The 27039-nt window shown below is 36.4% G+C and overlaps 1 protein-coding gene across 1 annotated transcript; it reads right to left on the bottom strand.

The window, feature by feature from the left end:
• Nucleotides 1-17935: 17935 nt before the first annotated feature.
• On the bottom strand, nucleotides 17936-25703 carry LOC120227214 (inactive heparanase-2-like; the record flags this gene model as incomplete). The annotated part of the gene is made up of 2 exons (XM_039225365.1): nucleotides 25487-25703; nucleotides 17936-18107 (listed from the first exon to the last, which is right to left on the bottom strand). Coding segments are annotated over exons 1-2 (389 nt in total), but the record flags the coding sequence as incomplete, so codon positions are not given.
• Nucleotides 25704-27039: the final 1336 nt, after the last annotated feature.

The raw sequence follows: 27039 nt of genomic DNA, 5'->3' as shown, positions 1-27039 counted from the left end.
TACCTAGTTGCCTCCATTATCTCCACCCACATGTTCAGAGGCCATCTGCTGTCATAGCTATTGTTGCCATTTGAGAGAGTTACCACCCAGATACAGGAAATCAAAAGGGGTATCTCAGTTCTTTAAGATATGCCTTTCATCCCTGAGATCCTGGAGGAGAACTTTTCTTCAGACAGAAGCACTCTTCCATCAATACTTTCAGAACTCTTTCACTAAAGGAGACAGTGTTTTGTCAAGAAGGTTCCATCCCACCCTATCCCAGCATAATCGTGCAGGGAGACACAGGGCAAAGGGGTTGCCATGTGCTACCCAAATAGAGGCTCTGCTTTGCCATGATGGTGGGAGAGTACTTAATCTTTGCAGGACTGAAAGAGAGAGAGAGGATGCCAGGACTGCTGTTTAGCATTGGAGTGAACTTTATAAAAGATGAAGGAGAAGGAGAGGAAGGAGATGGGTGGGTAGGAAAAAGAGTATGAGAGAAGAGGGGAAGGGAAGGAGGTGGCAGGTTGGTTATTGTCTGTACGGCCTTGTCTTTTTTCTCTAGTACCATTCAGTAGCCCAGGAGCAAGAATATGGGAAATGGAACATAGGGGTGATCAAGGAATGACACTGGTTTGATAGGGTAAGACCTTGTAAATGGGGATTGGAGGGAATATAGTATATACTGAGTACTTACTTAGTACCAGGAATGGCATTGGTTTGATAGGTAAGGCCTTGTAAAAGGGTTGGAGGGAATATAGTGCAGACTGAGTATCTACTTAGTACCAGCCATTCACATGCATTATTTTTTTATAATTCTCAAAACTATTTTGCTTGGTAAGATGGTTATTATTGATTCCATTATACAGATTACTAACTTCTCCCTTTGCTAGAGAAATAGTGTCTCCAGACATCCCAAACAGCCAATTTTTTGGAGTCATGCCACCCGTCCTAGTAGCACTTTTTAAGAAGTAGGACATGACCAAGCAAAGCAATAAGTACAAGCTGGAAATTTTTGAAAATAGAAATATTTTATGTAAAATTGTCTTAATTTCATACAAAATAACCATAATAAAAATAACACTAACATTTATAGTGATTTATCATTATAAGATGCTTTTCATCCTCTCATAGATATAATTTCACATAGCCTCAAAACAACCTGGTACATAGTAAATATTTCTGATTTATGGTACAGAAGACTGAGTCTGGTAGATGTTATGTAACTTGCTCAAATTCATAGAGCTAGTGTGAACTAAACCCAGGTTCTCTGACTCTAAGCCCTTCCCTCTTTCTAGGATTCTATGCTGCCTCTAAGCTGTTTTTGCTGAGGCCAAGAAGTACAGTAGAACTCTAAGATGCAAAAAGTAAGTTGAACTCTCGCCTTGAGAAAATACTACAGATTTATCAGAAAAAGAAAAAAAAAAAAAAGCCTGATTATCTTCCTTGCTTGTTGGCTTCCTCTCAGACTTGAGCATTTCAGCACCTATTTGTAAGAGAATATGATTGAGCAGGTATCAAAAGTGACTGGCCCAGCGCCTCTGCTATAAGACAACCACCATAAAGCCAAGAAGAAAGACCCACAGACCATCAGCTATCAGAGTTTCTATTAACTGAAGTGGGACAGCAAGTCAAGAGAACAGTTAGTTCTACCTTCTGTGGTGTTAGAAGAGAGATAATCATTGAGAAAGGCTTCACATTGCACATGGTACTGAATATGGCATTGAAAGAAGGGTAGCATTTTGCCTTGAAGAGCAGGCCAGACAGAAGAACAGCTTGAGCAAAGCAAGGTAGAATCAAGGTGAGTGTGTTCTCAGGAGTCCAGAATGACTGGATGTTAGGGGACAGGTAAGGGAATGACAGGAAGTCAGACTGGTCAGGTCACTAGCTGCTAGCCTGTGATGCTAACAAGTCTGGCCTTCCCCCTTAACAACTAGGTACAAGTCCAGCTCCTATTTATCTTTGTATGACTAGCCCCCAATGCAATATTGAAAAATACAGCTGGCTCTTCCTTCATGTATATTTGTTGGATTTATTTTGTATTTAAACAAATGAGAGAGTATCAGGATCATATTTGGTTTCAGGAAGATCACTCTGGCTATAGTAAAGGTGAAAGGTGTTGCTGTGGACAAACGGGCAGGAGGAGATGAATGTAGAGAGACGGGAGGTTTGGAATGTGAGAATGAAAAAAGACCCACTGAGTAACACTGATGGAGTACTCAAGAAGACTTGGCTGGTGAGTGTAAGTGGGGCAGGGGGTAAAAGAGAGGAAGTTTTAATTGCAGTAATGCCATTTTCCAAGATGTGTAACCCAGGAACAGACTTTTGATGCTGATGTTGGTGAATGTATTCCAATTCTCTTCAATATGCCTCAAAGAACTGGAAGTAAATAGCAACTGATGATAACAGCTATGCATTCACTAAAAGGAGAAAAAAAATCAATGCTCTGCTTGGCTAAAAGGCTCTGGGCCGGATAGGCAAGTAAGAAGACATCTGGGGCACCTGGGTGGCTCAGTCAGTTAAGCATCCAACTTCATCTCAGGTCTTGATCTCATGGCTTATGAGTTAGAGCCCATCAAGCTCTGTGCTAACAGTTCAGAGCTTGGAACCTGCTTCAGATTCTGTCTCCCTCTCTCTCTGCCCTTTCCCACTTGCACTTTCTCTCTCTCTCAAAAATAAATAAACATTAAATTTTTTTAAAAAAATTAAAAAATAAGAGCACATCTAATTTGGTGTCTTAAAAGCTGGAAACTAGTTCTTTATGATACTATAATCTGGAGATCCTCATATGTATTGGATAGTTTGCTCTGTTATAGGTTGATAATTAAGTCCTTAAGTAACTTTCCATTATTAAAAGTAGCATTATAAAAAGGATGGGAAAACTACAGTTAGGAACTTTCAAAGTATGGCTAATGTTCTCCCCCCACAACCTACCCCATATCCCTCAAAGAAAATCTATAAAATCTATAATTAAATATAAAATTTATTGGACCCTTATATAGAATATTATAGTTTACAGAGAAATATTTTTAAATTGAATAAAGGAAAAACCTACCATGATCCTTGATAGGAAAATCAATTATTTTTCCAAAACTAATTTATGGGTTTATGAAATTCTAACAAAAAAAAACAGCAGATATTTTTGAAACTTTGCAAAATCATTCTAACATTCATCTCGAGGAAGCCAAGAATATTCTTTAAAATTGGAATAATGAAGGGACATTTATTTGATCTACCATATATTAAAACATACCATAAAACCCACAATTATTAAAACATTCCTAGGAATTAGAAAGGAGATCTTAGGAACTAATAAAGAGATTAGGAATTAGTAAGGAGATCTATGGAACAGAACAATTTTTTTAAGTTATACATAAGAATTTATTACATGGAAAAGAATTCAGTATATGAAAAACTGCAGCATTTCTTTAATGATGCTATGTGATTTGTGGCTATTTGATGGAAAAAATTAAAATCAGATCTTCACTTAAGATCATATGTTGTATAAGAAATCAAAATGGTAAAATACAGTTTAGTTTCATTATACTTAAAAATATTTCAATTACAATGTAATATTTAGAAGCAAACAATATTGTCTTAACTTTAGTAGTATATTGAAGCAATAGAAAAGCTGTTTTAGCTAACTTTGAGGAAGTGTCATTACTAAATATGTATTCACATGAATATTGTTATAAAATACATTCTTTCTTTTTCCCTCTTAGCCAAATGATGAAACCAACTTCAAACATATGGAAGCATTTCTACACTTATTCTGAGGAGGAAAAATCTAATTCACAAATAATGTCAAACAAAATATGCATTTCCATATACTACTAAGATGACCAAACATACACTTATTTTTTGAGAAGTATAAAAACTCATTTCAAATGAGGGAAACACTCTGTTTTCAGGATTCTTTGATATATTTTTTAAAAACTAAAATACAAAAAACCAACCACAGAAATGCCACATAAAGGAAATTAATTAGACAAAACCAAAAGGAATAGACATTATAGCCAATGAGTCTGGGGGACTCCCCCTACCCCCATTCTCCTTCCCTGAAAATTAGGGCTCTCTATAACTACCCTGTATCTGTATCATTTCTATACTTCGTTTTTATATCTATATTGGCACTGTAGAAGACAGCAAGTCCAAAAAGATCATAATTTTCTTTGTTCAGATTTACATTGATGGATTCTTCTGCTCTCTAGTTCTGTGTGTTTCTCAGAAACTGGCCCAAACCACATAAATGAGTAACTTCAACACAGCTGCAGAATGCTCAGCAACAGTAATATTAGAGGTGGAATAACATGCACACAGACTAGTGCTGTCAGGAGTGAAATACCACTGGGAAAGTGAAATTCCATTTAGTGTCTGGTATTATCCAAGGATTTTCAGCCATCCACTTCCATTCTAATCCCTAGATTTAGGTCTATGAATGTACAAGTAAAAGATGACCCAGGATGTGAATAACAAAAGGAAAAGATCCTGGTTTTCCAAAGCTGGATGTCTCCATACCTGAATTATGAAGACAGAAATCCTGGATGATTATCTCAGAGAACAAGAGATGTCTGCCCTCATGCTGACATCTAGTTGTGCAGAGGATAAGAGAGGGAGAGGGCAGGGACTTATATCAAAGGAAATTGGCCAGTGCCAGGCAGTCCTTTCAGTTTTGGGGGATCTTTCCCATTGGAGCCAATCTGCTGCTATGGAAAAGAACAAAATATCCCCTTTCATTGTGAGAGTTCCTTTCCTCCCCCAAGAGATCCCAAATCTGGGAGAATTTCTTTCCTTTGTTATCCACCTGCACATATGACGTATCTGAAATATTGTTGAGCCTTCTCTCCCAGGGCATATCACAGCTCTCTTATAATAAGGCACATCTTTACTCATGGTCTTTGGGGTTTGATTTCTACTTTTGGACCACAAAATGCAACCCTAAAAACTAGATTCTGAATTTTGCTCCCAGGAAGGAGGATAAATCCTTCACAGGGAACTGGATGTCTAAAATAGGTACAAACTTCAGTATGACTGCAGCAGTCTGATCTTTTTTCCTTTGTCCACAAAGAGAGAGAACTTTGGTTATGTAACTAGCATGAATAAGCTATGACAGCCATTCTACACAAAGCCTAGGAAAAACCTGTGAGGAAAATTATTCATCTTGAGTTACAGCAAACCAGGCATCTTCTATTTGGTCCAAAGCCACTTACCTTTTCAGGGCTAATTATATATTGAGCTATATATTCTAGGTATTGCATAGAACAAATGATATATTGATACATCTCTCTCTCTCTGTTTCTTTCTGTTTCCCTCCCTCCCTTCCTCTTCCTTTTGCTCCCTCGCTTCCCTTTTTCTCTCCACCTCTATTTATATATAATTTTACACTGGCAGTGATAAGCTGATTTAAGCTGATAAATAGCATGGCTTTATGTTCATTGACTTTAATAACTAGTGCAACTCTCTTTTAGTCTTCCCTTCTGGCTTACAATTCCCTCAATTTGATAGATTTATAGAGCTTTTAATATACAGGAACTTGAGATGGATGAGATTCTGCAACCAATCTTTCTCGACAATAAAAGCTACATCTACAAGGTTTAATTTAAGGGCAAGCTTGAATGAAAAAAGAGGAAAAAAGGTTAGCTACCATTTATTGATTGGCAGGCATTTGGTAAGTGGTTTACATAATGTACAGCACTGTAAGTTTGGTATTATCACTTTCATTTTATAGACGAGGAAACTGTGCTCCAGATCACCCAGGTAATAAGTTGTAGAGCTGAGATTCTGAGTCTAAAGCCCTTGTTTTAACCATGCAGAGACAGCAAAATTGTGATGTGTGTAGTCCTGCCCCCTTTCTCTGGCCCATAGAAGCTATTGGTAATAGATCTCAATACTCTCTAACTAATCTCACAATTGACCTAAGAAGCCTTCTCAAGACATGTTGCCGGGCATTATTACCTAGAACTGGCCCCCAGGATGAAGTCTATTTGCTGTTAATGGGAAGTTAAAAGGAAGGAGGCTATAGGACCATGTTTGGAACAAAATGGAGGCAGATGTGAGATAATAATACATAAAGGACAAAATAAGTTTGCTTGATTAAAATGAAGACAAATGGCAAACTGGGGGATGATGAAAGAAGATGCTGAAACAGATCTGGAAGGCTATAGTTGGAGCTGGAAGGTGCTGGTTAGGGGAATATTATTATAGACATGTCTTGACAGTCTAAAATGTTGCTAAGGAAGTCAGGAATGCTTTGATTCAAGCAAAGAAGGCCTGATATGATTTGCCCTGGCTGTGAAGCCTGATGGGAAGGAGGAAAACTGCATCAAAATGTCATGATAAATTTCACATGTAAAACTAAACTTTCCAAAAGCTCAAGCCTTGGTATGAAGCTGAGTCTAGGAGAGTGAACAGTGTCAAACTAATGTGGAAAAGGATTCTATTTTTTCTAGTATGCTAGATTGTGTGGCTTTTTAATAAAGTGTGGCTTTTTAAGAAAGACTTTTTAATAAATAAAAGGTGAAAATCCAAGAAAATAGTACCATAGAGTAGAAAGACCACAGACCCAAGGAGTCAGACAGGTATCTGATTTAAGATTTGGCTGCATAGCTTATGAGCCATGTGGCCTTAGGCATGTTGTAATCTCCCTAAACCATTTCAAATGGAAGGTTAACAGCACCTATTTCTCAAAGGCCTTGTGAAGATGAACAAGATAACATGAAGGAACAAGGGTACTGCCCAGCATACTGTTGGCACTCAATAAATGTGTGTTTGATAAATAATTTAACATCTGTGCACCTCCATTCCTTTATTTGTGAAACAAAGATTAAAAGTCACTCTCCTATACTAAAAGGTAGTGGTTCTCATGTTTTGGTGTGCAAAGGATGCCTTGGAGTTGCTGTTCAAAATCCAGTATCTAGGTCCCATCACCCAACATTCTGGTTTGGTAGGTCTAGGCTGGAACTTAAGAATCATGCTGCATTTTAAAGAAACTCTCCAGGTGCTTCTAATGCAGCAGGACCATAGGCCATACCTTTGACAGATTCTAATCTTAGTAGCACATGTTAGGGTAGGCCATTCTTAGAAGAGAAGGTAGAGTTCTAAGGGAAAGTGAAGAATAAAAGATGAGAAAATAAATGGAAAAAAAGGAAGCGAGGAAGAATATTTCCCAAGATCATCTGTGTCAAATCTAAGTCTATGTCCCAGGACGCTAGCCTCTTTCTTCAATGTTTTTCCTAATCCCCATCTGTCTTCTCTGACACTGGAGGAAGAGAGAAACATCCTTCATTATAATGGCAATAATTGATAGCCTTGGGCTTCGGGAAGGAATTAGATTGTTTCTCTGATCAGGAAAGAAGTACTCTCCAGAAAAAAAAAAAGAGAGAGAGAGAGAGAAAGCAAGTTTCATAGTAGTAGTCACTAACACAATGCTTAGCTAGGGAGCAGACCCTTCCAGTAGCCAAGGCTTCCTTGTTAATGAGTACTGAACAGCTGCTGGGGTCATTTCCTCTCTAGAAGCAGAGATGGAAACTCTCTTAGGAACTAAGAGTAATAAACTGTTCTCTCCTGTAGTTTAGTCAAGTCATATAACTCTTTCACAGTTGAATTAAAACAGAACAATTATTAGGAATAACATTGTAATAATTACCCTGTACACCAAATTGTCCCCAGCTGTGCATTTTCCCACTCCAAATGAGAATGTGGTGGTTTCTATGCAGGAGGTAGAGCTGTGATCACCCTCATTATCCTGACATGTTTTTGTAACTAATCTTTCCAGTTTCCATCTCCACTCAATTCTTTAAACTTTTTGGAAAGCTATATAAAGTTATATGCAAACAAAACAGAAAAAAAAACCTACCTTTTCATCTAAAATAGATTTATTCTTCTTAACAATTATGGCTGATATTCCTTTAGGTGTCAATTGTGCCAATAGCTTTATATTCATTATTTCATTTAACTCTGCAATAAGCCTAAGAAATAGGCTCAGTCAATGGAGCATCTGACTCTTGGTTTTGGCTCAGGTCATGTTCCCAGGGTCATAGAATCAAGCCCTACATTGGGCTCCGTGCAGAGCATGGAGCCTGCTTAGGATTCTCTCTCTCTTTCTCTCTCTCTCTCTCCCCCTTTGCCTCGTCCCCCACTTGCTCCTTCTCTCTATTTCTCTCTCAAATAAATTAAAATTTTTTTTAAAAAGTAGGTAATTTAATTAGTTCCATTTTACAGAGGAGAAGGCTGAGGTTTTATAGACCTTAAACAATTCTTCAACATGACCTAAGGAGCCACTAACCTGGGTCTCATCTAGTTCCAAAGTCATGCTCTTTATTATCCTGCTATTTTTTCCCCAATCCTACTCACTCCAGTAGAAAACAGACTGTTGTTTCAATGTCTTTATGGAGGAAGAGACCCATGAAGTAAAAAACATGCATACAGCTCACAAAAGTCATAATGGAACTCCAGTAATATGAACCTAGAGACGTTTCCATCTTTACCTATATAGCCTTCATTACTATCTATGCTTTAAGTGTAAGTGGAGTCTACATCAGCATTAGGCTTAGTAGAAGAATTTGACACAATTAAAGATAAAAATTCTGGACATAAAAAGGCAATTTTTCTGTTTCTGGTTTCTAGACCATTGAGCATATAACATACATCATGTGGTGGTCTGCTGTGATGGAGAAGGCCATTATTTGCTGCCTAATTCTTTTCTGCTTTTATCCTTTTGCCCAAATTAGAATGCTTTCCACAGCTCTTTGGACTGCCCTGGGAGCTAAACTGTCTAGCTTTCTTTTCCAGCACAGATTCAGGTTAGAATATTCCACTAGCAACTCTGTAGAGTGTTCGGATAACTGCCATTTTTCATTCATTCAACAAATTGGAGCACCTGCTACGCATTAGGCTCTTTGCCAGCACTACATACACACTGGTAAATACTACAGACATACTTCCCATCCTTGTAATGGGGGTTTGTAATCTTTAACCAACAAATAAACATAAAATAAATATGTAGTTTTAAACTATGATAAATGCCATAAAGAGAACCAACAGAGTATGTTGATAGAGAATTACTTAGCTAAATTACTGAAGAAAGGTCTCTGATAAATGAGGAACCAGCCATGTGGCAAGCAAAGAGAACGCTCTAGGAAGAAAAGCATTTGTGAGAGCCCTCAAATAAGGAGAAGCTTAGCACATACCAAGCCAGTGAGGCCTGAGTAAAGTAAGAAAAAAGGAAAGATGGAGAAGATAAGAATAAAGATCTAGGAGGCAGCCAGATTATTCATTGTAGAGCCTTGTGAGACGTGGTAAGATTAAATTTTATTCTGAGAGCAATGAAAAGTCATTAAAGAGTTTTTAGTAAGAGACTTACATCATATGAATTATATGTTTATAAAACATTTTCTGACAATTGAGAGGGGAATGGATTGGAGAGGGAAAGAATGGAAGCAAGTACACTGATAATGAGGCTATTAAAGTGGTCCACATTCTGAATTCTCAAAATGGTAATTCTTCTGTTATTATCTGCTCTACTGCCATCCCTCTCCTAAAGCAGGGATTCCATTCCAAACTAAAGCAGGACTTCACATTCCAAGTCAATGTAGTCCAAACATGTTAGCGTACACGAATATCTCAAGATGGTCTCTGAAAAAAAGATTCTGATCAAATAAATTTAAGAAAGTCTGCATGCTAAAATCCCCTTGTTGGAGATTCAGAATGTAAATTAATGTACTAAAGGTGCTGGGAAGTATATAAACAAAAATACATTTGTGTATCCCAGTATTTCTTAAATTTTTTTGATTATGGAATGGTTTATTACCCCCTCCCTCAACATAATGTTAATATCCTGCAAAAGTGCTATTCACCAGAACATACTTAAGGGAATGCCACCTTAAGTCTTTCTAACCAAGAGTTAACTCATTGTTCTTGGTTTACTGAGACCTCATTTTTCCACCTCCTTGTTTAGTATTTCAGTGGTTTAGACCATATTTTCTACTTCACATATATTATCTGAGGTTATCAGCCCTTTTATGATTTATTTCTTCTCTCCACTTCTACCATCTATTTTCTGTCACTTGCCCTCTTTTAAATTGTAAAAGTTACAAAGTTTTCCTTCTTTTCTGTAATCACAATTTTCTTCTTTGTTTCTGGATCTGGATCTTCTATAAGACAGCTATTGAGTATCCTGAAATGATCCTCTATGTCAGTAATATTTTATCTCAAATTTTATATATCTGTCTAATGCTCTACATATGGACGATTTTTTTTAATTTTATCTTCCAATTCTTTTATTGGACTCTTTCTTTTAAAAGTTTTTTCAAGATATGATTCAATACAAATTTATTTATGTGTACTCTTTAAGTGTACAACTCAATAAGTTATTATATTTATAGAATTGTGCAATCATCAACATAATCTAATTCTAGAATATTTAATTCCAAAAAGAAACGTTGTACTTATGAGTAGTCACTCTCATTTTCCCACAAGCTCCACCAGCCCTAACCAAACACTAATCTATTTTTTATATCTATAGATTATCTATTCTGGTCATTTCATGTAAAGGAAATCATACAATGTGGGGTCTTTTGTGACTGGCATCTTTCAGTTACCATAATGTTTACAAGCTTTATCCATGTCGTAACATGTATTGGTATATAATTTCTTTTTATTGTCCAATAATATTTCAGTGTATGGATATGCCACTTGTCAATTATGCATTCATTAGTTATGGGTATTTGGATTTTTCCTACTTTTCAGCTACTATGAATCATGTCACTATGAATATTTCTATACATGTTTTTATGAACATCCATTTTGTTTTTCTTGGGTATATACCTAGGAGTGGAATTGCTGAATCATAATGGCAACCCTATGTTTAAACTTTTGAGTAATTGCCAGACTGTTTTCTGAAGCAGTTACACCGTATTATATTTCTACCAGCAGTATATGAGGGTTCCAATTTTTCCACATCTCCAATTTGTATTCTTTTCCTATTATCCAATATGTGTGCTTGAATGTCTTTTTAATTTTGGCCATCCCAGGGTCTATAAAGTGTTATCTCGTTGTGATTTCATTTTGTATTTCCCTAATGACTAATAATATTAAGCACCCACTCATTTGCTTACTGGCCATTTGTATATCTGTCTGTCCAAGTCCCTTTTGCTCATTTTTAAAATAAGCTATTTGTCTTTCAATTGTTAATTTGTAAGAGTTCTTTATATATATCTTGGATACAAGTCACTTATCAGTTATGTGACTTGCAAATATTTTCTCCCATTCTTTGTGTTTACATTCTTGATAGTGTCATTTGATGCACAAAACAATTTTGCTGAGGTCCAATTAATCAAATATTTTCTTTTATCACTTATCTTTTTAGTATTGTACCTAAGAAATCATTGTCTAACCTTTATTGGACTTAATTTCAGCAATTATGTTTAGTTTCAAAAAATATCTTTTTGTTATGATTGTGACTTTTTTCATAGAAATGTGTTTTTACTCTGTAAGTACAATAGTTTCCTATATCTTTATGAGGATATGCTAATTATAGATTTTTATTTTTAAAATTCTGGTCTGGAGTTATAATTCTTCCTGGATTGATTGATTGATTGATTGATCTTGGGTTTTCTCCTTCATGCTACTGGTTTCTTTCTTTCTTAAATTTCTTTAATGTTTATTTAGTTTTGGGAGACACACAGAGAGAGACAGAGCACAAGCAGGGAGGGGCAGAGAGAGAGGGAGACACAGAATCCAAAGCAGGCTCCAGGCTCTAAGCCCGACAGAGCCCAACACAGGGCTCGAACTCACGAGCCATGAGATCATGACCTGAGCCTAAGTTGGACACTTACCCGACTGAGCCACCTGGGCACCCCTCTACTGGTTTCGTTCTTATGTCTTGTGCTCTTTGGCTATCTATTCATGTTTAACAGTTGGGGACTAAGTAGATTCCTCTGGTAGCAGGTACAGATTTTTCTCAGCTGTTGAATATTTAGGCTTTTTTTTTGATAAATCTCTCCTTTCACTGGGATCTCTATATTATGGGCAGAGCTTGTTCAACAACACACTTCACTTTAGAGGGGAGTACAGTAGGGCATAGACAGCCTTTGGGCTAGAGTATCCTGTAGTGCTTTATCCTAGTGTTTTACTACGCAGGAATAACTCTACCTTAGCAATACTAGCTTACACCTAGGCTATCCCTTCAATTTCTTTAGTGAAGGGATTTGCTTGGAGATGATAGACTGAGTTGTCTTTGCTCTATATGGGCAGGGCAGGGGACTTAACATAATGGAAGGGAGAGCTGAACTGTAAGTGTAGCTCCACTACAGATAGACTTTCATATAAATTCCTTGGCTTGCTCCCCCTTTCTCACTCCAAACCTTCCTGACTCTCCCCTTCTGCTAGATGGATTGGCTATCTTTTCCCAGAGCCCATGTCAGGGTTGCCACTTCCTCATTCTGCTTAATCTGTCAACAGGTTTCCATCTGTTTACCATCTTACAGAAATCTATCAAAAATCTCTCATCAGCATCTGATCACTCTTTTGTGGGTTTGTTATCATGGACTTGTTTTCTTATCAATTTTTTAGTAGGAGTTGAGATGCTGCTTCCAGAAGGAAATGCAGCTTGTGTTCACTATCCTGAACTTGAAGTAACCCAATAATTTTAAAGCCATCTTTTACTGCTCTAGGGATAGCATTTCCTGAATATGAATGTGTGTTCCTCTTGATATAACTTCCTTTTGAAAAACTCCCTTTTCTGCATGTGATGCCCTTGAAAGAAAAATGTTAAGTGTCCAAAAGAATAAAGTCATCCTTTATTAATTCTCTCATTCCCACCTTGCCGAGATATCCATCAATAAATCATGTCTACTCTAACTTTTCTGCAATTGCCTTAACCCAATTTACCATGATCTCACAGTGAAACACTCTTCTTGCTGAGCTCTTTTGGTCCCTTACTTTTGTACCTTGAAATCTCTTTGACACAGAGAATACAGTAGGCTCTAGTATATTTCACTGCTCTTACAAAAACTCTGTAATGGGGGCACCTGGGTGGCTCAGTTGGTTAAGCGTCCTACTTAGGCTCAGGCCACAATCCTGTGGCTTGTGGGTTCGAGCCCCACCTCAGGTTCTGTGCTGACAGCTCAGAGCCTGGAGCCTGCTTCGGATTCTGTGTCTCCCTTTCTCTCTACTCCTCCCCTGCTCATGCTCTGTCTCTCAAGAATAAATAAAACATTAAAAAAAATTTTAAAAACACCTCTGTAATGATTTTCCATTGCTCATAGAATAAAATACACAACTTCTTTTCCATGGTATACACAGTCCAGTAATGATCTGGTCCTGGTCTATCTACCATTCTTCTTTTTCTCACTATACTGCCCATCTTTTTATTCCTCAAATGTCTAACCCTTATTTCTGATTCAGGTCATTGACAAACATGACTTAGAACCTCTATTTGGAACGTTCTTCACTCTACACTTTGAACATTTGGCTCCCATTCATTCTTTTGTTCTTGGTTTAAATAAATTATTCTTCAGATAAGTCTTCTCTGATCACCTTGTCTAAATAGAACCCTCAACCCCAGTCATCCCGATCATTTCCTTCACAGAATTACACACATTTTGTGATAATTTGTTTTCTTATTTACTGTGGCTCTCTTGCTACCCTCCAAGAAGGTAAGAATCACTTTGACTTTATTCTTCAATATATACTCAGCACTTAAGCAAGGATCAAATACAGAGTAGGTGTTCAATAAATGCTGAGGAGGGAATTTAGTAGTCATCTCATTGGGATTTAAAAGCCTAAAAAGAGCCTCAATAAACACTATTTCAGTGGATGTCTGCTCTTCTTGACACTGCCACATTAACCAAAATTAGATTAGGTCCTTACTCTATAGCAGTTACAGCAACAAACTTCAAGTTTGTTAAAACTTTGTAAGTTAAAAGATCTGAGAAACTAAAACATTAGAAAGACAAGATGAAAATGAAATAGTAACTTTAGCTTAAATGTATACAAAACAGAAAAGACTATCAACAAGAGAGTAGACAAGAACAATTACAATAAAAATAAACTTCTGAAAAATAAAAACATGTTTCAAAGTAACAAGCAATAAATTAAGATAAAATTATCATTATATAGATGTTACATAAAAGTTTACAAAAGAAAAACAGGAAACTGATATAACTCTAAAGAACAATTCTTACCTGTTAGATAAAAATCACTGACTAAAAAAATGGCCAGCTCACAAATGAGGAAATGGAAATAATAAAACAAGCATTTTATGAACTATTTCTCATATTCCAGGCAATATGCTAGTTCCTGAAGAAATATGAAGATTCTATCTAACTAATTCTAACTCTAGTGGAGTTATATCCTAACTGAGAAGATATTCCTGTTTAGTCCTATAACTACCTAAGTAAAAAAGCTTAAAGTTGGTTCTGTGAAATTAAAATTAATGATTATGATTTATATAAATCACCATAATTTATTTAAATCACTATACAATGATTTACAATACTTCACAATCACATTTATGCATACTGTTTTAGATCAATGAATTTAGAACTAGTTATTGAATAAGACATGTACTGTATTCATAGGTTCTGAGGCTAAATGAATAAAATATAGACCAGGTCCTGATCCTAGTCCACAGTCTATTATAAAAGGCAGATATATAAATAAATAATTTATCATCAATTTGGTAAGTGCTAGAGAAAAAAAATAGACAAAATACTATTATAAAAACAGAAGAGATGATATGAAATCCTGCCTGAGGGTGTCAGAGAAGACCTACTGGAAGGAAATAAAATGAGAGGAGAGAGTGGTTTTCCAAAGAAAATGACACAAACTAAAAATAGGCAAAGGTAAAAAGTATATAGGATCTTTCAAAATATACTTTGAGGTAGTTAAGGGCAGATTGTGCAGAGGGATATAGCTGATTCCTAGCTGTAAAGTGAGGCAGGCACTGGACCCTGCAGGCCATGGGTGCATGTGAAAGTGTTTGGATTTCCAGGAAGAGTGATTTGACCACATATTGTATTAAAAAAGAGAAAACTACTCAGAAATCTGTATAAAGAATTTATTAGAGTCTGAGACTACATATAGAAAAACCATTTAGGAAGAAGAATGATAAAGTTTAAAAATGAGAAGATGCTGGGATGTGACTGATACTAAGAAGTCAGAAATAACATAACTTAATAACTACCTAATGGAGTATGTGAACAAAGGAGAGGAAAGAATGTAAACTGGCCTCCTGGTCTGCACCTCGGGCAAATGGTTATGGTGTCATTAACCATATGTGGGACAGCAGGAAAGGAGACAACCTAAGGATTTGGAAAATGTTCAGTTCTTTTCATAGTTAACAGAATTCTAAGTTAAACAGCCATGAGGCACAGTCTTGCATTAATTAAAATGGAGTAAATTAATAAAAATGATTATAGTCATTGCTGTGGGGTGCTGTGGGGGAGAAGATATACTAATACACTGCTGCCTTACAACCTGGTGAAGTCGTTCTGAAAAGAAATTTGGCAACAAATATGAGAGCCATAAAAATTATCATATACTTTGACCCAGAAACACAACTTTTTGGAATATAGCCCAAGGATATAATTCAAAAGAAATAAAAAACCTATTTGTATAAAGATGTTTATAGCTGTGCTATATATTACAGATGAAAACTGGAAACAACCCAAATGCCCAACAGTGTGGGGATGTTTAAGCAGACTTTGGTACATTAATGCAATGGAATATTTCATTGCTACTAAGAATGACAAATATGAGAACTATGTAGGAATAAGAAAAGGGCAACATAAAGCAATGAGTAAAAAAATGCAGAACTCAAATTGATGCATATAGAATGATCATAACTACGTAAAACTATATCTGTATAACTAGGAGGTTTGGAAAAGAGCTGGTAATTTAGAGTGCTGACATTTTTGTTATTGTTGGTTGAGTTGCTGGGAATGTTTATGTGTTTCAAGGTATAATTCACTGTATATTTAGTACATACACATTAATAGAGATAAATCTCCATTTTTTCTGGCATATAAAATTTTCAAAAATGCTTATCAGTAATGTTTCTTTTCCTTAAATGACTTTCTCTAGTCTCTTGAGTCCTATTAGTCTTTGGATGTATGTATAGTTTTGGAAGTGGACCCCATACTCCATAACCTCCTGACTCAGTTAAATCTCAGCCCTTCTTATAGTCATTCATAGCACCATGTACCTCTCCTTGGTATTGTCTTAATTTTAAGATCAGCTAATTAATGTCCCTGTCTCTCCTACCATACTATATACTCCATAAAGGTAGAGAAAGTATCTGTTTTTGTTTATTATTACATTCCTAGTTCTGAACATAATACCCAGAACATAGCAGTTACTCAAGAAACATTTGCAAGATGATTGACTGATTGGCCCTGTAGGTCATGTTGCTGAGAAGACATTGTCAGTCCCATGAAATACATTGATCAAATCATTAAGGAGAAAGGACAATCCAAAAGAATAACTACATGGATTAAAATGATAGTTATTCGCCTTGCTTTATTATATATTATAAACTATGAATAAAGTACTATACATGTGATTCTTATCCATTAATTGTAATACATAAAATGAAATCAACCTCTCCATCTCCATCAAGCCCCCCCTCCCCACACACACACAGAGTAATTTCAAAGTTCAGTGAAAGTATGCAAAAGGAAACCAAGAGCTGCATTTGCGGGGAGGGGCCAAGATTATGAAATTGTGTAAAAAAAAAAAAAGGTGGGGGAAGTTGCTCTTCAGAGACAAAGGGAGAAAAGAGAAGAAGAGAAGGATGGGGAAAGGACAGGAGCTGAAGTAAGGGCTTAGAGATTCTTTGTAAAAAGGAAAATGCCTAAAATTAAATTTCAGGTTGTTAACGTTGGTACACTGCAAATCTGTATCCTTTCCCAAGCCTTCAGTAACATCTGCTATATTAATTACCTTAGATCAAGACTAAGGCACTACAAAAGGGAGGAGATAGAGTTATAAGAGCCATCAACCCACAAGGGCCATCCTGGAGGCTGGCCAAAGGTTTCTCTCCTCAGATAATCTGTTTGTATTTGTATGGCATTTATCTAACCTCATTTGGAATGTGCACTTCACTGGAAAATGTCTTACTCATCTTTGAATTCTCAGGAATAATCATACTCATCCCAGAGTGTGGCAGGATGGCACATAACAGGTGTGTCTTGGTGCATACTCTGTGCTCCAGGGGAACTCCTGACTCTCCCAACTTCATAGTTCCCACCCTTCCTGCTCTAGTCACATCTCCATTTTGGGTCTTGGATTCAACATAAGGCTTCAGCCTTCCTTGTACTGTTCCCTCAGACATTCCCTCTGACCCTATGTAACTGGACCTAACCTGCATGGGTTCAATTGGGCCTGGCCCACCAGCAGAACTGGACATAGTGCCTCATCCATAACCAGTGCTTAAAAATAATCATTAAATTCAGTCAAAATAATCACGTGGTAGGAATTCTCTAGAATACCTACTAATGAGTCTATCAGTTAAGTAGTGCTTGAATCTATAAGTAGTAGTAGTGTTTCTCAAATTTTTAATACAGCTCCACTGGCCAGGGTTGTGTTAAGGTTTACTTTCTATAAGAGGTCACAAGAATACAGTAACAGTATTTTGACTTTTAAAAAATATAAAATGCTATGAAATGCTTTAATATTAAATGTACTTTTTAAAACAATGTAATCCCTTCCAACCTGTCCAGGAGACTGTGATATCCTTCCCCAGTCCCACCACCTTCTGCTGACTGTGGAAGGCCTGGAGAGATGAGAAGCTCTTCGGCTGCTTGATGGAGAATCACTGATTTAGAGTTGGGGAAGTCAATATGGAAAAAGTTTCTCCATCTTTCTTAAGACTACAAGTAACCAGGAAAAATAGAAACACATTAATTCATAACACTTATGAATAGTGTCATACAAACTGCTAAAAAATATGACCTACCCATCTAGGAGGGCGATGACGTTCTTCCTGGGTCGCCCAATATTAGGGCCATATAAGCTGGCTCTGGAGTAAATCCGGATGGGCTGCAACAAGCTCTTCAGCTGAATGTAATCCTTTCCCAACTGGCTGCCATTTACTGCCCGGCCATGCATGGTTCGATAGTTATTTGGCTCTAAATTAAAAGCAGACATGCAAGTCAGAGTTGAGAAGGGTAAGGCTCTGCCTACCCTTTTCTGTCCACAGATCTCTCTGCTTTTTTCTTAACAATGTGAACAAAATAGCCAAAAAGAGGGTGTGAGCTAGTTTAACTCGAACCATCATAACAAAAAGTCAAGTGCCATTTTACCATTCTCCTCATTTTCAAATGAATCTTCCAAAAGTTCTCCTAATCCACACAAGAGAGACCATACTGATTTTTGGGTGTTACTTTATAACAAATGGTATACTGGGTTGAATATTGTCTCCCATATTTCATGTCTATGTGTAACTTCAGAATGTGACCTTATTTGGAAATAGGGTCTTTGAAGATGTAGTTAAGATGAAGCCATATGGAATCAGGGTGCACCCTAAATCCAGTGACTGGTGTCTTCATAAAAGAAAGGAGAGGGAGATTCAGGTACACAGACATACTGGGAAGAGAGCCATGTGTTGACAGAGGCAAAGACTGGAGAGATGCTGCTATGCCAAAGATTGCTGGCAGCTACCAGAAGCTAAGAGAGAGGCATGGAGTAGATTCTCCTGTAGAGTCTTCAGAAGGAATCAACCCTGCCAATGCTCTGATTTGTGGATTCTGGTTCCTTGAACTGTGAGAGACTAAATTTCTGTTATTTTATACCACCGAGTTTGTGGTAATTTGTTATGATAGGCTTAGGAAATTGATACAAATGGTAAGAAAGCAAGGCTTTATAAAGATGGCCATTGTACCAAAAAGAAAAACCTTGGGGTGTCTAGGTGGCTCAGTTGGTTAAGCATCCAACTACAACTCAAGTCATGATCTCACAGTTCATGAGTTTGAGCCCTGTGTTGGGCTCTGTGCTGACAGCTCAGAGCCTGAAGCCTGCTTCAGATTCTATGTCTCCTTCTCTCTCTGCCCCTCCCCCACCTGCACCCTGTCTCTCAAAAATAAACAAATGGTAAAAAAAAGAAATAATGAAAGAAAAAGAAAAATCTTAATGTTCAATAATAACAAAGTGGTTGGGTGAAATAATTTAGAGTACAACATCCTACCTCGGTTTCTATTAACTTAGTGTTCTAAAAGGGCAAGGAAAATCCTAAAATCCAGCAGAAAGAGCTACTGGATTTGGAATGAAGTACATGCCCCAGGCAAGGCCAATACCTTGGCTACCTAGAGGTTTTGATACTGGTAGGGTCAGGAAATTGACCAGCAGACTTGCAAGAAATTTACCTGGGAGATTTAGGGAATAGAACAGTCACGGTGGGCCTTGATAAGCCCCCACATAACCCTTTGTAGTCTGGAAAGCTGTATATGCTCAGTAGAGACTGGAGAGTGCACTAACTATCCATGTACTCACAGATGAATGTGAAACCTAGCACATTCATAAAGGAGACATGAGAAGGCATGTCAGAAAGGAAAAGTCAGTGAGAATTGTAAACTGTTTAAATTTGGAATGTGCTCCCCAAATCACACACAGATCCACTGACAAAGGGTAGAAGTCTTACTGGCTCAAGTGTAAGCACAACCTCTAATCAATCATTGTCTCACCATTAAACTATGATGACTCAGGGGCAATCATTAGGAAGCTGGCCTTAGACAGTGATTAAAACATAGAAAAACAAGATATATCTGTGGCTATAAAATGCAAAAGAGAGAGATGCTACAGTATTAGTCCAGGTAAGTTGCTAAACAAACAAATAAAAGAGAGACAACAGAAACAACCTCTGGGATGGAGGATCGGGAATCCAAGGTTGTTCCAACATATTATTTAAAATGTATAGTTTTCAACAACAACAAAAATTACAGCATGCAAAGAGATATACAGTGATTCATAAAGAAGAAAAAAAGCAGCCAATGGAAACTATCTCCTAAGGGACCAGTCAATAGACCCTGTCTCCTAATGGAGAAGGACTTCAAAACTACTAGCATAAATATGTTCAAAGAACTAACAGGAACAACACAAAATTAAAGAAAAGTATGGTTGTACTGACTAATCAAATATAAATGAAGAGAGATACTATAAAAAATGATCAAATGGAAATCTTAGAACTTAAATAACTCTTCACATACAGAGGAACACAATGAAATTATCAGCTGAATTTTTACCAAAAATAATGGAGTCAGAAGACTGTAGGATGACGTATTCAAAATGCTGAAAGAAAAAAAAATCTGCTAAGAATTCTATATGTAGCAATATATCCTTCAAAACTGAAAGCAAAATTTAGATCTTAAAAAGTTTTCTTTTTTTTAAAGTTTATTTATTTTGCAGTGTGGACCCTGATGGGGTGCTCAAACTCATGAACCATGAAATCATGACCTGAGCCAAAATCAAGAGTCAGATGTCTAACCAACTAAGCCACCCAGATGTCCCCAAATTTAGACATTCACCAGAAAAACAAAGGACAGAACTTGTGAGAAAATGTGCCTGACAAGAAATAAGAAATGAAGTCTTTTAGGTTGAAAGCAAATGACACCAGATGGTGACTCAAAACCACTCAAAGAAATAGAGAACACCAGTAATGGCAATTACATAGCTAAACATAAAAGATAGTTGAAAATATCCATTACTCTTTTTTATAAGTTTATTTATTTGAGAGAGAGAGAGAGAGAGAGGGAGCACAACCAGGAGAGGGGCAGAGAAAGAGAAGGAGACACAGAATCTGAAGTAGGTTCCAGGCTCTGAGCTGTCCACACAGAGCCCAATGCCGGGCTCAAACCCATGAGCAGGGAGATCATGACCTGAGCAGAAGTCAGACACTTAACCAACTGAGCCACCCAGGCACCCCTCCATTACTCTTTTCTTAATAAATTTAAATAATGGTGACATAAAAACAAAAATTATAAAACTGTGTTGTTGGGCTTATGACATATAAAAATGTAATGTTTATAATAATAATAATAATAATAATAATAATAATAATGGTTACAAAGGAGAGGGAAATGGAGTTCTATTGGAGCAAAATTTCTTTCTTTCTTTTTTTTTTACATTTATTTATTTTTGAGAGACAGAGAGAGACACAGAGCACAAGTGGGGGAGGGTCAGAGAGAGAAGAAGACACAGAATCCGAAGCGGGTTCCAGGCTCTGACCTGTCAGCACAGAGCCCTGACATGGGGCTCGAACCCACAAACTGTGAGATCATGACCTGAGATGAAGTTGGATGCTTAACCAACTGAGTCATCCAGGCGCCCCAAAGCAAATTTTCTATAGTTAACTGGAATTAAGCTAGAAGTACTCTAAAATAGATTGTAATGAATTCAGATGTATTACAATAAGAAACTACTATGAAAATAAGTAAAACAAAATAAAACAAAGAAATTAGAGTGGTATATAAGCAACATTTCTTCTACATAAAAAAGTAGTACAGGATAAACAGAGGAACAAAAAAATGAAATAAATGGAAAACAGCAAGATGGCAGATGGAAATTCAACCTTATCAACAATTACATTAAATGTAAATGGACTGAACACTCCAATTAAAAGCAGAAATTGTCAGGGTGAATAAAAAAACTAAGATCCAACTAAAGAGACATACTTTAAAGTAAAAGATAAAAATAGTTGAAAGTAAAAGGATGTGAAAAGATATACCATGCAAACAGTGACCATAAGAGAGCTGGAATGACTATACTAGTATCAGACAAAATAGACTTTAGACCACAATGTTACTAGAGATAATGTGGGACATTTTATAATGATAAAAGTGTCAATTTGTCAGGAAGATATAGCAATTATAAACATACATACCAAAAACAGAACATCGAATACATAAAACAAAATTAAATAAGAGAAATCCAACAATAATAGGAAACTTCAATACTGTATTCTCAGTTATCAGTAGAACTAGACAGAAAATTAGCATTGATATAGAAAACTTAAATAACACTATCAGCCAACTTGACCTGATTGATATCCTTAGAACACTCCATCCAATAACAGTAGGATGCCCATTTCTTTTTTAGTGTATATAGAACATCCTTCATGATAGACCATATGGTAAGCCATTAAACAAGTCTCATATATTTAAAAAGATTAAATCATATAATGTATGTGGCCTGACCATAACAGAATTAAACTAGAATTCAACAACAGAAAGAAATTTGAGAAATATATAAATATTTGGAAGTTAAATAATCAAATAGTCAAAGAAGAAAGTGGAATTAGAAAATATTTTTAATGAAATGAAAATGAAAATATAGTATGTAAAAACATATGGGATGGCACCAAAGGCACAGTCCATGAAAGAAATAATTGATGAACTGGACTTGATTAAAATTAAAAACATTTGCTCTGCAAAAGACAATGTTATGAGAATGAGAAGACAAGCCACAAATTTGGAGAAAATGCTTGCAAAAGACACATCTGATAAAGAACTGTTTTCTAAAACATACAAAGATCTCTTAAAAATTAGCAATAAAGAAATAAGCAACTGATTTAAAAATGGGACATAGCCTTCAACAGACACCTCACCAAAGGAGATATACAGATGGCAAATAAAAATGTAAAAAGATAAAAACAATATGAAAAGATGCTCCACATATGTCATCAGGGAAATGCAAATTAAAACAATTAAATACAAGTCCATACTATTAGAATGGCCAAAAATTTTTAACACTGACAGCACCAAAAACTTTATAGAATGTGGAACAACAGGAATGCTCATTCGTTGCTGGCAGGAATGACAATTGATATGGTCACTTTGGAAGAGTTTGGTGGTTTCTTATAAAGCAAACATACTCTTACTATATGATGCAGCAGTAGTGCTCCCTGTTATTTACCCAAAAGAGCTGAAAATTTATGTTTTCACTTTTGTCTCTGCATGGATTTATAGCAGCATGTATTAATTCTGTATTCATGCCACAATTTGGAGGCACTGAAGATTTTCTTCAGTAGGTGATGGATACATAAGCTGGTATCTCTACACAATGAAATATTATTTAGCACTAAAAAGAAATGAGGTAGCAAGCCATTAAAAGACATGGAAGAACCTTAAATGCATAACATTAAGTGAAAGATGCCCATCTGAAAAGTCTACATAGCGTATGATTCAAACTATATGACATTCTAGGACAAGCAAAATTAAGGAGAGAGTAAAAAGATCAGTGGTTGGCAAAGGTTGGGGACAGGAGGGAGGGATAAATAGATGGACCACAGAGGATTTTTAGGGCAGTACAAATACTTTTTATGACACAATAGTGCTGGATATATGTCATTGAACATTTGGCCAAATCCATAGTATGTTCACACTAAAGTGAACCATAAAGTAAACTTAGGGTGATCATGATATATCACTGTGGGTTCAGGAATTGTAAAAAGTGTACCACTTTGGTGGGGGATGTTGATAGCAGGGTAGGCTATGCATATGTGGAGGCAGGGAATAGATGGGAAATCTCTACTTTCATTTCAATTTTGCCATGAACCTAAAATTTCTCTAAAAAATAGGTGTTTTAAAAAAGTGTAGAGACACAACAAAACACTAGGGGTGCATACACAGAGAGAAGGCCATATGAGAACATAGAAGTTGGATGTCTGAAAACCAAAAGGAAGACTTAGAAGAAACCAGGTCTGCTGATGGCTAGATTCTGTACTTTGGGCTTCCAGAACAGTGAGAAAATAAATTTTTGCTGCTTAGGAGATAAAAAAAGACTCCTATATTAGAAAAGAAGAAAGATCTCAAATTAGTAATCTAAGCTTCTATCTTAATAAAGCAGAAAAAGAAAAGAAAACTAAACTCAAAGCAAGAAGAAGAAATGAAATAATAAAAATTAGAGTGGAAATCAATGATATAAAAAACAGAAGAAATCAATAAAAGCAAAAGGGTCAAGTTGAATATTTCAATATGAATTGCTACAGGGCAAAAATGTTGTGTGAGAGAACATAATGATGAACTGTTTTCAAATCCTTTTTATTATCTATCTCATCTACTAGAATGTAGGCAGGGATATTTATCTGGTATTTATTATTATATCTCTCAAAACTAGTATAGTGTAGTATAGTATACCTTTGACAAACAGTAGTCTGTCAATAGCTATTTGTTGAATGAAAGTTAAAGGAAGTGAAGAAAGCCAAGAAGTTTTAATACCATTAAAGAAAAATAACCAGAGGGTGGTAGAAAGTACCTCCCTTTCTGTTAGCAGTCCCAACCAAGTTCCTGACATAGATTTAGTACTTCCTACTTTCTTTAGCAATTCTCTTTACCTTTTTCAGTATATTTCCTCACCTGTATGTTATGTCCTTTATTAGGCACTTCATTTAGGATTTTAAGGTCCAAATAGAATAGTATTTGGATATGCTATGTAAACTAAATACTATGCAAATATAAGGCAACAATATTGTTCATAATTACAAATGTAAACTCCCTAAGGAAGTAACCAACTAACCCGTGGCAGAAAATATGCATCATATGCCCTTTAAAATAAAAAAGACAACACAGTATTTCCCCCCTGTTTTTTGTATCAGCAATTTTGAGATATAATTTATATCTATACAATTCACCAAATTAATGTATATAATTCAACAGTTTTAAGTATATTTACACAGCTGTGCAATCATCACAACAAATTTTAGAACATTTTTATCATCTCATCTCCCCTAGCTCTAGACAACAACTAATCTACTTTCTGTTTCTTTATATTTACCTATTTTGGGCATTTTATATAAATACATGACTGGGTTTTTTCATTTAGCATAATCTTTTCAAGGTTCATCCATGTTGTAGTGTGTGTCAGTGCTTCATTCTTTTTTTATGGCCAGATAATAGTCCATCATAGGGCTATACCAGGTTTTATTTACCCATTCATCAGCTGATGGACATTTGGGTTGTTTCTACTTTTTGGCTCTTATGTAAAAGTTTTTCTGTGGACTTACATTGTCATTTCTCTTAAATATATACCCAGAAGTAGAACTGCTAGGTCATATAGCAACTCTATATTTAACTTTTTGAGAAATTGCCAGAATGTTTTCCATAGTGGCTACACCATTTTACATTCCCACCAGCAGTATATGAGGGTTCCAATTTCTCCCCATCCTTGCGAATAGTTTTTATTATCTTTTTATTATTATTAATATTATGGGCATCCTAGTGGGTATGAAGTATTATCTCATTGTGGTTTTGATTTGCTTTTCCCTGATGGCTAATGTGGCTGAGTATCTTTTCATGTGTTTTTTTCAGTCTTTTATATTTTTTCTTTGGAGAAATGTCTATTCAGATCCTTTGGCCAATAGTATTCTTTTAGCTGATTCTTGTGTTGTCCTTAATATGAAGTGAAACATCCCAAGTGTTTTCTGGGCGAGGATCCTAGAGATGGTCTAACTGAGGCTATGTCCCAGGTCAACTTATTTTTTATCTTGTCAATTCAGAGGAAATAACATTTTACTTACCATTACCCAGTTCCCAAGATATGTTGTACTTTTTGCTCGCACTGTACTTCAACAGACTCAATGCACTAGAACTGTTCCAGGAGTTATTTGGATTACGACGCAGTGCATTTAGAGCAAATATCAGGTGGAGTCCAGAACAATCAGCAAAGTTATAAAGTTTGTCTAGAGACCTGGCTGGGAAGAAGCAGGAAAAGGCTTGTAACTCTAAAATCAACATTCCAACAAAAAGGAAATTATTACCTACTACAAAAAGGCTTTCTATGAGCTTCTGGCTAATTAATTCCTGCTAGGAGTTATGCAAAGAGGCTTCAGAAGGATTATATTACCTTTAGGTTCAGGGTACATTTTGAAGTGATTTAGAAAGCATCACACACAATTCTAGACATGGGTTGCAAATTAGCAACCAAGTCTACAGTATGTTATTGTTAACAAAAAAAATGGAATTGCTAACATTTAAAAATGGGATGGTATTACAAAGTAGATAGATTTCTAGCTTCTCTTGAAAAATCAGAGGATCTGACACTGCTGGGTCTGTATTCCTTTATGAAATGATAGGGAATGGTGTTGGAAGGCAAGGCCAGGGAAGATGACTGGCTGGTAACTCTTGGAAAATTGCTCGGCCTAGCAGCACTTCAAAAAAATTCACTCAATTCCACATTTCTAATATTTCTGAAACTGGAAACACCATTAATGTAAATCAATTCATTATCGGTTTGATCCCTGATACCATCAGTTCTACTCACCAAGTGTCCCATACCCATCCCATTCCTTCATTTCTACTGGCACTATTCTTGTTCTTGCTCTCAGTTTCACTTGTATGAATTATCACAGTATCTATACTTGCCTATCTACTTCCAGATTCATCTTTCTTCCAATTTCTTTTTTTTTAATGGTTTTTTTTAATTTATGTCTAGGAGAGAGAGAGAGAGACAGCGTGAGCAGGGGAGGGTCGGAGAGAGAGGGAGTCACAGACTGAAACAGGCTCCAGGCTCTGAGCTGGCAGTCAGCACAGAGCCCGACGCGAGGCTCGAACCCACGAACCGCGAGATCATGACCCAAGCGAAAGTCGGACGCTTAACCGACTAAGCCACCCAGGCGCCCCCCAATTTCTTTCATCAGTTTCACTCACCCCTCAAACCTTAGTGGATTTTTTTTAGGGGCTCCTGGGTGGCTCAGTCAGTTAAGCATCCAACTCTTGATTTTGGCCAGGTCATGATCTTATGGTTCATGAGATCGAGCCCTGCCATTGAGCTCTGTGCTGACAGTGTGGAGTCTGCTTGGAATCCTCTCTCTCTGCCCCTCACCTGCTCTCTCTCTCAAAATAAATAAATACATTTTAAAAAACTTAGTGGATTTTTAAGACCTTTTTCTTCTTTAGTTCAAGGACTCTACCACTCAAATGTAATTTTCTCCCCACTTCAAGCTTCTCTATTGTTATCAATGAGTTCTTTGTTGGTGTGACCCTTTTCTATTTATCACAAAATACCCTCCTGCATTAGCCTTTGCTCACATTTGACATGCCATTTTCCCTCTTCTAAACATATCCAGATCTT

The sequence above is a fragment of the Hyaena hyaena genome, unplaced genomic scaffold, assembly GCF_003009895.1.
Source record: "Hyaena hyaena isolate Hyena2069 unplaced genomic scaffold, ASM300989v1 scaffold_2096, whole genome shotgun sequence".
NCBI lineage: Eukaryota > Metazoa > Chordata > Mammalia > Carnivora > Hyaenidae > Hyaena > Hyaena hyaena.
This window is presented reverse-complemented; position numbering and strand designations above follow the sequence as displayed.